Source organism: Siphateles boraxobius, unplaced genomic scaffold (genome assembly GCF_051911475.1).
Source record: "Siphateles boraxobius isolate OS27281-9 unplaced genomic scaffold, OSU_SipBor_1 25, whole genome shotgun sequence".
NCBI classification, from domain to species: Eukaryota; Metazoa; Chordata; class Actinopteri; order Cypriniformes; family Leuciscidae; genus Siphateles; species Siphateles boraxobius.
The window spans coordinates 16,709,136-16,722,654 of NW_027508866.1; the positions used below are offsets into that span (position 1 = coordinate 16,709,136).

The window sequence follows — 13,519 nt, forward strand, 5'->3', positions numbered from 1 at the left end:
TTTTCAATGTGCTCTGATAATGTGAAGTGCTCTTTGTTTAGAACCTACAGCACACCGCTATATACTGCTCAATTGTGGTCTAATTATAAGAAAAAGAGTATGCAGAGGGTCAAGGTAGCATACAATAATGCGATGATATTGCTGCATCGTGTCCCTAGGTGGCATAGTGCCAGTCATTTGTTCGTGTCTAATAGAGTGCCGACTTGGGAGGCACTCTTGAGACAACTGATGTTTGGTTTTCTGGGTCGTCTGGACAATTCAGTAAACAGTATAATTGAGGCCCTAGTCAATCCTCTTAAAAGCTGTTATAGACATATGTCGAGGTTAAGACGACATTGGTGCAATAGCCTGTATCTCCTATAGAATTTTTAATGCATTTTTGTATCTCCTTTCTATGCTGTGTTATATGGACTTGTGTCTGCAATAAAGTTTATACTATTAACTAAGCAGTAAGTAATATCTAATTTAGTACAAAGGTAGTTCCTTGGTAGGTATTTGATTATTACTAAAGAAATATATCCTCATTGAGAACTACTTGTGAACTAAGAAAGAATAACCAATTAATTACTAATCACAAAAGTAACATGTCTAAAAAGTTAACAATTGTGTTTTTTTTTACTCTTAACATGGTCATAACATTTCAGAAGCTTGTGCCTCAAATGGGTTCTTTGTGGAAACCAGTTTATGAATTTTATATTCCCCCAAATACATTAGCTACAGGTTGAGATTTAGACTACTACTCTTACGAAAGGATGAACGTATGTTCTCTATTCAATTCAAACTTAAACATAGAATAATACTAATAATGATAATTTGTTTAAAATTTTAAATAATTAGGAAGTGATGCTGACATGATTGAATTAGTTCACTATTATGAGCTCTTATGAGTGTCAGTTCAATATGTCTCAGACTCCAACGACCTACCTTTATGTTACAGTAGCCGCCTGAGGAGGACTTCTCTTTAGGATATAAACATTGATGTTCTCTTGTCAAAAACAATTTGCATCATTAATGAAGAAATTGGCTGCATTTATGTTGCGATAATCGCAAAACCACATCTTCCAGATTACAATGTTTGTTTGAATATTACTAGTGCCTCACAGAAATGTATGCCTGTACAGTATGTGTCAAATATAAAATTAAATAACTTGTGTTACTTGTGAAAACCATGCTAACTCCTCACTAATTACTCAAGCGTTACCATGTCATCCCACAGGAACTACTAGTTATGTGGCCCATTATTTTAAAATGTAAAACATGCAAACTCCTCACTAATTACTCAAGCGTTACCATGTCATCCCACAGGAACTACTAGTGATGTGGCCCATTATTTTAAAGTGTAAAACATGTTAACTCCTCACTAATTACTCATGCGTTACCTTGTCATCCCACAGGAACTACTAGTGATGAGGCCCATTATTTTAAAGTGAAAAATATGCTAACTCCTCACTAATTACTCAAGCGTTACCTTGTCATCCCGCAAGAACTACTAGTGATGTGGAACATTATTTTAAAATGAAAAACATGCTAACTCCTCACTAATTACTCGAGCGTTACCTTCTCATCCCGCAAAAACTACTAGTGATGTGGTGTGGCCCATTATTTTAAAGTGAAAAACACTTAATAAAACTTATAGTTTTTAAACACTTCACTATTATACTACTAGTGAATCACTAGTAGTTCCTGCCTGATGACAAGTTAAGGATTGAGTAGTGAGGAGTTAACATGTTTCTCACTTTAAAATAATGGGCCACATTACTAGTCAAAGTGATCTCATGAGAAAAAGTGTAGTTCTGCCATACGTACATTTATTTATGTTTTATACACACAGAAACATATACTACCGATGTATTTACAGCACTAAAACGTATAACATTTACATTTTGACAGCACAAAAACGTTATTTATTTACATATGAACAACTTTACCGACGTACAAATTTGTTCCGTATTGCTATTTAACTTATGCATATTAAAATCGTGGCATTAATGTTTTGACTCTATTGCGTTCAATTGTCTTATCAATTAAATGTTCAACGTTACTCATAAATAATAACATTTCGCTCTGTTCGTGACTTCTGCTGAAAACTTGTTTCGGAGGATAAGCCTATAAGCCTATATAAACAAGAATACACTTTAATCCTTAAAAAAACCTTCTTTAATAGTTTAACCATTTTGTAATAGCCTACTTGGTTTATTTACCGTGAGACACAAAGAAGTTTTCTCCTATAGACCCATAATACACTAAAACACAACATAAATTCAAAAAAGACATCAATTTTATTAGCTTGATGTAATACAAATCTTTATAATCCATACGTTGTTAGCAAGAAACAAATCCAAGTTCAGCCCTTTATCCAGTGATCTTCATCTCCATTTCTCAGCAGAGAGCGTAAACGTCAAATCCCGCGCTGGTGGTGGTGACTTCAAATTCAAAACTTGCACCCGAAGCGTTACGGCAGTGATATCAGACGCTCATTGGCTTGCATCGTCACAGATTACAACATGCCGTGTTTAAAGCGGCACTATGCAGGATTTCTGTTTTTGTCAAACAGCGATCCCTAGAGTCGCTGTAGAGTACTTGTATTTAACGTTACTGTCGTAAACACCACTCACGCAGATCGTCTCTGCACTCACGGCCTCTGCACTTCATAATAATAAAGCAGCCTACCGCGTTAGGCTTACCTGAGCCTAAATGCCAAATGACACCAATAAAGTGTATCATGTGCGTCACATTATTTCGCAGGGCTCTCAAGTTTTGAAGACAGGCAAGAGTGACACCCAGCCGACAGATACATTTTTGTCATTGGTTGTTGCGTTAAATCTTACCCAGATACAATAGTGCTATTTTCTGATTGGCTATTGTGTAGCTCGACGAACAACACCAGAGGAGACGCGCTTGATTCCTGCCGGTTCTATAGTGAGAGTTTTGGCTTAAATATATTACAAATAGTTTTTCAGCGTGAGAAATACAATGTGTGGCGGGAGAGCGTGACAGTCACTCATTTTGGTCTTTTGTCACGCTCTCCCGCCACACATTGTATTTCTCACGCTGAAAAACAATGCGTGACACTTGAGAGCAATGATTTCGCAACAATGTCCGTTCTGATGTTGTTAGACATGATTATTGCAATTTAACATAATAGTTTGCAAATTGCGCTCATTTACACTATTTACAACATGTAGGCTTATTTATGTCCTGATAATTATGTGAGATATTGACAACTGTTCTCATGATAATCGCAGGAATCAACTTTAACAGTGAAAGACTGACCGAGTGGAACTCTTGTCTGGTTCCTAGTGCTGTCAGATTCTCGTTACCTTTTTCTAGACTCTTCCGACCGCGCTTTCTTCGTTTTTTTTTCGCCATTCTGAAAACGCAGGTCCGATGTTTACTCGTGTCTGACTCCTCGCTCAGTCAGTCTGCCATTTCCACTTTCTCTGTTCCTCCGACAATGCTTTTCTAGCTTTCTGCTTCTTAAATGCCAGCTTTGTCATGGGACGATAGTTGTTCTTATAGCTAGCCATATCCTGGATGGGGGCGTGTACGCATGCAGTGCTGTAAACCAATTTGTTACCTCGCGAGACCTGATATCACACGATACTTCCTAACACGGCCCCGCCGGCCCAAAGTTGCAAGGGTGGTTTTGCGGCTCACAGGCACCAGGGGGGTGCGAGACCACCACCATTCAACACGAAATCAGTAATATAAACATTACAATGACTCCAAAGCTGTTCGGTTAAGGTAAAAAAGTTACTTCGTTCTGCTTTAAGTTGGTGTACTACATTTGAATTGGAGAAGCGTGCGCGCCTTCACAGAGCGAACAGCGAACCGAAACTGGATTAACATTTTCATGGATTAATAACTTAAATTCTGCTCTGTACGTTACCTCATACAAAACTATACTGTGTGAGAGGACTGTAACACATCGTCATGTGAACGACTTTTGATACGGTTTTGACATTTTCTCAATAAATAAATTATTGTGATAGCTGTGTCTGTCTGTTATTTTTCTTTATAATTGTAGCCTACGTAGTTTTAAGAAATTCTTAGGTTTAGGGATAACTTTGGGGTAGGATTAGTGGTTCAAACTATGTTTTAATGCTATATTGTAAATAAAACTGCCATTTCCCTACACATATCTGTCCATTACGTTTTATCCTTTTACTATAAAACGGGTAAGTTGTGTTTAGGTGTGGGAGTAGGGTTAAGAGATCTTACATTTATAATCTATAAAATGGTAAAAGAGAAATTATACAGTTATCTTTATAATATGAAATATTCATACAAAGTTTACGTTTTTTTTAGCAGTAAAATCGTAATAATATTACGTTTAAACGTTGCAGATGCGTCCATATTATACGTTTCAACATATATCGAAACGTACAAAAAAGTATGTTTTCTATCTTTGAAAATTACGTATTAATACTTTAAGTTACGTATTAACAATGAAACCATGCTGCACTAGTAGATCCTGCGGGATGACAAGGTAACGCTTGAGTAATTAGTGAGGAGTTAACATGTTTTACACTTTAAAATAATGGGCCATATCAATAGTAGATCCTGCGGGATGACAAGGTAACGCTTGAGTAATTAGTGAGGAGTTAACATATTTTACACTTTAAAATAATGGGCCACATCACTAGTAGTTCCTGTGGGATGACAAGGTAACGCTTGAGTAATTAGTGAGGAATTAACATGTTTTACACTTTAAAAGAATGGGCCACATCACTAGTAGTTCCTGTGGGATGACATGGTAACGCTTGAGAAATTAGTGAGAAGTTAACATGCTTTATACTTTAAAATAATGGGCCACATCACTAGTAGTTCCTGTGGGATGACAAGGTAACGCTTGAGTAATTAGTGAGGAGTTAACATGTTTTATACTTTAAAATATTGGGCCACATCACTAGTAGATCCTGCGGGATGACAAGGTAACGCTTGAGTAATTAGTGAGGAGTTAACATGTTTTACACTTTAAAATAATGGGCCATATCACTAGTAGATCCTGCGGGATGACAAGGTAACGCTTGAGTAATTATCGAGGAGTTAACATATTTTACACTTTAAAATAATGGGCCACATCACTAGTAGTTCCTGTGGGATGACAAGTTAACGCTTGAATAATTAGTGAGGAGTTAACATGTTTTACACTTTAAAATAATGGGCCACATCAATAGTAGTTCCTGTGGGATGACAAGGTAACGCTTGAGTAATTGGTGAGGAGTTAACATGTTTTACACTTTAAAATAACGGGCCACATCACTAGTAGTTCCTGTGGGATGACAAGGTAACGCTTGAGTAATTAGTGAGGAGTTAACATGTTTTACACTTTAAAATAATGGGCCACATCACTAGTAGTTCCTGTGGGATGACATGGTAACGCTTGAGTAATTAGTGAGAAGTTAACATGCTTTATACTTTAAAATAATGGGCCACATCACTAGTAGTTCCTGTGGGATGACAAGCTAACGCTTGAGTAATTAGTGAGGAGTTAACATGTTTTATACTTTAAAATATTGGGCCACATCACTAGTAGTTCATGTGGGATGACAAGGTAACGCTTGAGTAATTAGTGAGGAGTTAACATGTTTTATACTTTAAAATAATAGGCCACATCACTAGTAGTTCCTGTGGGATGAGAAGGTAACGCTTGAGTAATTAGTGAGGAGTTAACATGTTTTACACTTTAAAATAATGGGCCACATCACTAGTAGTTCTTGTGGGATGACAAGGTAACGCTTGAGTAATTAGTGTGGAGTTAACATGTTTTACACTTTAAATAATGGGCCACATCACTAGTAGATCCTGCGGGATGACAAGGTAACGCTTGAGTAATTAGTGAGGAGTTAGCGTGTTTTTCACTTTAAAATAATGGGCCACATCACTAGTAGTTCTTGCGTGATGACAAGGTAACGCTTGAGTAATTAGTGAGCAGTTAGCATGTTTTACACTTTTAAAATAATGGGCCACATCACTAGTAGTTCTTGCGTGATGACAAGGTAACGCTTGAGTAATTAGTGAGCAGTTAGCATGTTTTACACTTTTAAAATAATGGGCCACATCACTAGTAGTTCTTGCGTGATGACAAGGTAACGCTTGAGTAATTAGTGAGCAGTTAGCATGTTTTTCACTTTAAAATAATGGTCCACATCACTAGTAGTTCCTGCGGGATGACATGGTAACGCTTGAGTAATTAGTGAGGAGTTAGCATGTTTTTCACTTTAAAATAATGGTCCACATCACTAGTAGTTCTTGTGGGATGACATGGTAACGCTTGAGTAATTAGTGAGGAGTTAGCATGTTTTTCACTTTAAAATAATGGTCCACATCACTAGTAGTTCCTGCGGGATGACATGGTAACGCTTGAGTAATTAGTGAGGAGTTAGCATGTTTTTCACTTTAAAATAATGGGCCTAATCACTAGTAGTTCTTGCGTGATGACAAGGTAACGCTTGAGTAATTAGTGAGCAGTTAGCATGTTTTACACTTTAAAATAATGGGCCACATCACTCTTAGTTCCTGCGGGATGACATGGTAACGCTTGAGTAATTAGTGAGGAGTTAGCATGTTTTTCACAAGTAATACAACTTATTTAATTTTATATTTGATACATACTGTACAGGCATACATTTCTGTGAGGCACTAGTAATATTCAAACAAACATTGTAATCTGGAAGATGTGGTTTTGCGATTATCACAACATAAATGCAGCCAATTTCTTCATTAAGGATGCAAATTGTTTTTGACAAGAGAGCATCAATGTTTATATCCTAAAGAGAAGTCCTCCTCAGGCGGCTACTGTAACATAAAGGTAGGTCGTTGGAGTCTGAGACATATTGAACTGACACACATAAGAGCTCATAATAGTGAACTAATCCAATCATGTCAGCATCACTTCCTAATTATTTAAAATTGTAAAGAAATTATCATTATTAGTATTATTCTATGTTTAAGTTGGAATTAAACAGAGAACATACGTCCATCCTTTGGTAAGAGTAGTAGTCACAATCTCAACCTGTAGCTAATGTATTTAGGGGGATATAATATTCATAAGCTGGTTTCCACAAAGAACCCATTTGAGGCACAAGCTTCTGAAATGTTATGACCATGTTAAGAGTAAAAAAAACACAATTGTTCACTTTTTAGACATGTTACTTTTGTGATTAGTAATTAATTGGTTATTCTTTCTTAGTTCACAAGTAGTTCTCAATGAGGATATATTTCTTTAGTAATAATCAAATACCTACCAAGGAACTACCTTTGTACTAAATTAGATATTACTTACTGCTTAGTTAATATTGCTTCCATATTAGTTAATAGTATTAAGTTCGGTGTTAATGCAGTACTACCTATTACTTCCTGCATAGCTACTTGTTAACTACGGACCATTATTCTAAAGTGTTACAGAATATTCTAATGCTGCAATTCATGAAATATAATACGAACAACAGTGCTGTTGATACAAAGCAGTCGAGCAGCAAAGTTGTGACATTCCGGAATGAATCAGTGCTTTTCAACAAATCAGGTGAGTGCATGATTCAATAACTTCACATCCGAAGACCATAAACCAACTGTTGAATAAGGACAAATATAAATACTTCAAAGTCAATTTGCACAACGCCTTGCTTCTCAGACATTTAGTCTGGCAGCTACTGTACATCCTAGCAGTACCTCTTCAGAGAGAGCTTATCCCAGATAGCATACATATCCAGGCCTCATCTTTGCCAATATGGCACATGTGGCTCAGTTCTGGTAGCAGCAGAGGTCATATGGGCCGTATCTGAACCACACACATCAAGCCGGTTTTAGTGTGAGTTGTGGCTTGCTGTGTGTGGCCCATGTGACCTCTGTTGCTACCAGAACTGAGCCATAGGTGCCATAGTTGGCCCAGATGAGGCCTAAATATGTATGCTATTGCCAGCCACACTCAGGTTGAGTCATTGCCGTCATTCCATGCGATATGTGGGCCAGAAGAATGTGGGCGATGTGGGCCACAACTGGACCAGATGTCATTTGCTATCTGGAATACGTTTTTGCATATAAAAACGCAAGATGCAGGGCAGAGGAATGGGAACGCATTTTTAGAGCTACTTTCAACTTTAAGTGCTGTGTTTTTAGAACCCTGTGTCACACAAGACAAAGCAAAAGGCATGAGAGCAATGGTCACATTCATCAACCACATATTTACATAGAAAAACAATGAAAAACCAGTGTAGTGCAAAAGACGCTTTCTGTGTGAACGTCCCAAAAGGTACCTGTCTAGTTCATGTCTAGCCCACACTTAAAAATAAAGGAAAAATTGAGGACTCTTGGGATATCATGATCAAGATTAATAGAGCACACAACAGCCAATATCTGGATGCAGTTGGGTCCTCTGAACACAGAACTCTTCCAGTAAGAGGTCTTTGACTGGGAAAAATGTCAAGACTCCTTTCTGAACAAGAAGGGATGGGGGCTGATGAATAATTCATGGTGAGAGTTTGGTCAAACACAGTGATGTGTCTGTTTAGCTGTCACTTCAGCAGGCAAGAGAGAGAAGGGGAGAGATACAACACTGTAAGGAAACACCGGAGCTGATATGCCATCTGGACCTCATATCAGACAGCTTGACGTGTTCCTTCAGGACTTGGTCCGGGACAAACACTTCATGTTAGCCCCCTCTTGAGAAATGACATATTTAGTGATAATTATGACATGCCCGGAAGAATTTTGAACTTTCTTTGTATAGAGAGGCTGGCACAAATCGGAAAGGCTCTCCTTCAGGGTTATGAGGCCAATATTGATCTGACAGCATTCAAAGATGCGAAATATGGGAGGACATTTCCTTGGCTTGAACATGCGGGTGCAGCCAAGTAGCTTGAACTTTCTTTTACTAACTTGTGGCCACAATGACAGATATTTTAATGGCTGAAGGTCGCAGTACTGTTGGCCACTAGTAGATGATGTCGCTGGCAGTGTGTAATTGGCCATAGCTTTTAAATATCGTATCACAAATGAGAAAAATGCCCACGTCGTCGCCTGTGTTGCCAGAAAGCGCCAAAACCTACTGAAAATGAATGTCTTCCGGTGATTTTGTCGCTGCAAATCATGGTCAGTGTAAACAGCCCCTTTAGTCACACAAACTTAATAGCAAATGCCAAAGTTTGAGACACAAACAGCCATATAAACTCTAGAGTAAAAACCTTCTGAACCTATTAACTTTACATTACTGATCAAAAGTTTGGAATAATTGCAACAAAAAAAAAAATGTTTATGAAAGAAGTCTCTTATGTCCAACAAGGCTGCATTTTTTAAATAAAAAATAAAGTAAAAACAATAATGTTGTGAAATATTTTGTCCCACTTTATATTAAGTGGCTTTAAGTACTATGCACTTACATTGTAATTAATAATTTGATACAATGGACTTATTGTGTACATACATGTTTTTACATTGTACTTATATTTCAAAAATACTAGCATGTAATTACAGCTGTAATTAGTTTATGTAATTACATTTGTAATTACACAGGTAACCCTTCCCTTACACCTTAACCTACCCTTAAACCAACACATACCACCACACCAGCCTCTAACCTTACCCGTATCACACCTCAATAGCAGCAAAAGTTTTTTACAATACAACATGAACACAATAAGTACATTCTACTTCTTTTCCGATGTAAGCACATAGTATTTAAGCCACTTAATATAAAGTGGGACCCATTTTGTTAAATGGTAATATATAATGGTTTCCACAAAAAAAGTGCACTCCAACTGTTTTCAGCATTGATGAAAATCAAATTTTTCTTGAGCATCAAATCAGCATATTAGAATGATTTCTGAAGGATCATGTGACACTGAAGACTGGAGTAATGAAGTTGAAAATTCAGCTTTGACATCACAGGAATAAATAGCATTGTAATATTAAAATAGAAAACAGTTATTTTAAATGTTAATAATATTTCATAATATTACCTTTTTTTACACAAATGTTTACCTATTTTGATGAGCAAAAGAGACTTCTTTCAAAAGCATTAAAAAAATGTACAGATCCCAAACTAATTTTGGTACTTCATATTCCTAATTACATCTACAGTTGTTTAATTCATATTTCCATATACCAGTGAGCTACATGAAATGTCCAACAAGTGAAAAATTATGTGTTGAGCCTACTTGGTTCTTCTCAGTAACATTTTCTTTTTTTTCTTCTGGAAAATCCATATTGAGAAAAAGAGTATTAATAATAAATTCATAAAAATAGAATAAGTTGATCAATACTAATTTCCATTTGACAAATGTATTTCTCACCATTGATTTTGACAACATTCTCATTATAAAACAGAACTTGGTGGTGTACAATTCATACAGTGTGTTACAAAAATGTAATTATTAAATTAAAGTGGGGGAGCATAAAAGTAAATTACACTTTCAAATGGCAATATTTCAAGATTGAGGGGCAGGTGGAACCTGAACAAATCAATACCCACCCAATACACTCACACACATACTCTTTATGACCCTTCTCCAACACACATGCAATTTAAAAGGTAAAGTGTATCATTTCTGCACAACAAGCAGCACCAAATGACACGCTTCACCTCTAAACTAGCACTTAAAACTATACCTCCATATTCAGATCTTGACATTTGCTTACTCTCCTATAAAAAAAGACTACATATTTACACTCAAACATTGAGTCAGTGTTGACATAGTCAGTGAGTCAAGTTTAAATTATTTGGTAAAACAGTACGAAGTCTATTACTGTCGTGAAGGGCATGTAAATCTGAGAATCTCCTCAAATAAAACTGTACAAAGAGGTTTGCAGAAACTCAAAGCATAAGAAATCCAGTATTAAGCAGCAAATATAAAGGTTTTAACTCAGTCGTTTTATTAAGTTATTCGGATACACAAATTTTCCAAGGATTTACATTAAATTACAAAGGAAAGGGTAAATTTGAGGGTATATTAACAAAGTTTATAGTTTATGTATAGGTCCACACATGCGTCAAATGACGCTGGGCAATTCATCAAAGGCTGGATATCTTTCATTGGTATATTCCATTGCTTTTTATTTGAGCACTAACCCTGCTCTGTATGGCCCACCGGAGGCTTCTTCACCCACCTGACACATGTATCCAGGTGAATTAAAGTACAAAGTGAGGCATCCAAATATGTTTTAGTAAAATATGCATCTGAGGCATCTGTTCTGACTGTCTCTCAGATGTCCATTTGTAATATCCAGCACAATCCATTAAAGAAGCACTGACAGCATGAGTGGTATCACGAGAACAAAGCTTGATGCGATTGGTGGAATGCAGGTAGGCACAAATCCTCCGCCGCTGGATTATTTTTGTGGAACAAAACATTCCCTTTAGTGTATGGTCGGTATGTCTCCAATCCAAGCTCCAGGTAACGGTCTGGGACACGTGTATTCATTCTGTAGGAAGCAAAAGAGACAGATGACGATTACTACGGTACAAAACCATGAGGTTCAGCTTAGAACTTATACACAGGTCAATGACACAATGCTCTCTTTTGTACTGATGCATTTATTTATTTATTCAAAAATATACATTTCAAGAATGCAAATCCTACATCATCATGACTACACCTTTTCTATGATGAGCATGTTTTTCTTTCTTTTTTTGGGCTAAAAAAAATATTTCATTATTTTTGGGGAGTCAAAAATATGAGGTGAATGATATGATAATGATGAAGGATGAATGATATCATAATTAAGAAAAATAGAATTATATTCTTGAAATATAATTCTCGGGGTGAAAGTCGGGGTGGTGGTTGAGTGGATAAGACACATGCCTTTGGTGTGAGAGACCCGGGTTCGAATCCACTGTGAGACACCAATGTGTCCCTGAGCAAGACACTTAACCCCTAGTTGCTCCAGAGGCGTGCGACCTCTGACATATATAGCAATTGTAAGTCGCTTTGGATAAAAGCGTCAGCTAAATGAATAAATGTAAATGTAAATGAAAATAAAATGTCATTTGGTGTGAGCCCCCCAAAACAATGATGTTTATGAATAAATGGTGTTGTATTATGTAAGTAACATGTTATTACATTTTAATTGATGGTTACAACACACAACTTTTTTTATAGCTTTTCTATGTAATCAATAAACAACAAACTTTTCTTGACAAGCTATACATGTTTTTCAAAACCATATGAAACCAATATGAATACAAAGAAAGATTATATTGCTAGGATTATTAAAAGATCTTTCCTCTTCTGTATTTTATTTGTCATTGACCCTAAACGCTAATTAAAGATAAATCTGATTATATAAAAATATCAGGATAATAAATCAGACACATTACTTCAGCCGCATGCAATTGTGATGTAAAATGAAATGCTCATGCATGGCCAAGAAATTAAAAAAAAAAAAAACTTTGTGAAGCAGAACTGGATGATTTGGCAGCTATCAGTAAAGAAAGTCAGAAATCTAATATGGCAGCAAATTGTATGCCATCATTGTTAAGATGTTAATTACAGTTGAGAAGACTGCTCAATTTACTCAGCTCAAGTGACCTTGCTGTCATGAGAACTTCGTCTTAAATGGATAAACAACTGCTGTGAATACTAATTAGCAATATGCATTGAGCACAATCATCATTATCTCAATTATCCTCAAGTTCAACTAAGGTTCTTTCAGAAACCATGGGAATAGCAGCTATACTGCCCAATGAGTCGACCTGAAGACAAAGATTGGAGTAATTACTTGATAAAATGAGGACAAAAGTGTTGCCGCCTTTCCTACCCATGAGAATAAAATCTTCACCGTCAAATTAATTAAAACTTTCTCACTTCATCTAAATTAACACACAGTGAATGGGTTGTTTATCATATCTAACACTTCAGAGTAACTGCAAACTTTTGATGCAGCTCATTTCAATGGCTGCCCCTGGTTCCCATCCACTTTCATTGTATGGAAAAGTGCAGTTTGGACATTCTGCCAAATATCTAATTTTGTGTGGCATAAAGAAGTCATACAGGTTTGGAAAGACATGAGGGTGAGTAAATAATGACTCATTTCATTTTTATCCCTTTTAAGAGAAAAAAACAAAACGAAAGAAAACAATGATCAATGAAATGTCTTTGAATAGAGAAATGGGATGTAATGCTAGTAAACTCAAGTTTCAGGCAGAGATAACGGTGCACACAGCAGATTCTTCAAGAGGATGCTCTCGGAAAGACTGTAATTTGCAAAAGTAAGGGAATCTGAATTTTAGTTAAAGCCACGTCTTGTGTTTCACAGCAAGATAACTGGCAGCTTTTTTCTACCATTGCAAGACTAAGTTGGAGCAGCCTGAGGGCGAGCTTTGATTTTCTTGTATTCAAACTGGCTGACACAAGCTGTATACCCTTGACTTTCAATTGAAATTAACTTCTAGTGATGCTGAAATTATTGACAGCGAGTTCTTTCACGGAGATAGCATATGCAGGGCTCTACGGCATGAACATTTGACATTGAAAATTACTCTGGTGTGTACAGTATGTTGAAAATGATTTGCCTGCACTGG

General features: G+C 36.6%; 1 protein-coding gene across 1 annotated transcript in view; it reads right to left on the bottom strand.

Annotated features, from left to right (window-relative positions):
- Nucleotides 1–10,849: 10,849 nt before the first annotated feature.
- lrrtm4l1 (leucine rich repeat transmembrane neuronal 4 like 1) overlaps nt 10,850–13,519 on the bottom strand; it is a 102,552-nt gene continuing 99,882 nt past the window's right edge. Inside the window, exon 3 of the mRNA XM_077242956.1 lies at nt 10,850–11,421. Within this exon, the coding sequence (XP_077099071.1) occupies nt 11,356–11,421 (66 nt within the window). The 3' untranslated portion in view covers nt 10,850–11,355. The remainder of the gene's footprint in view (nt 11,422–13,519) is intronic.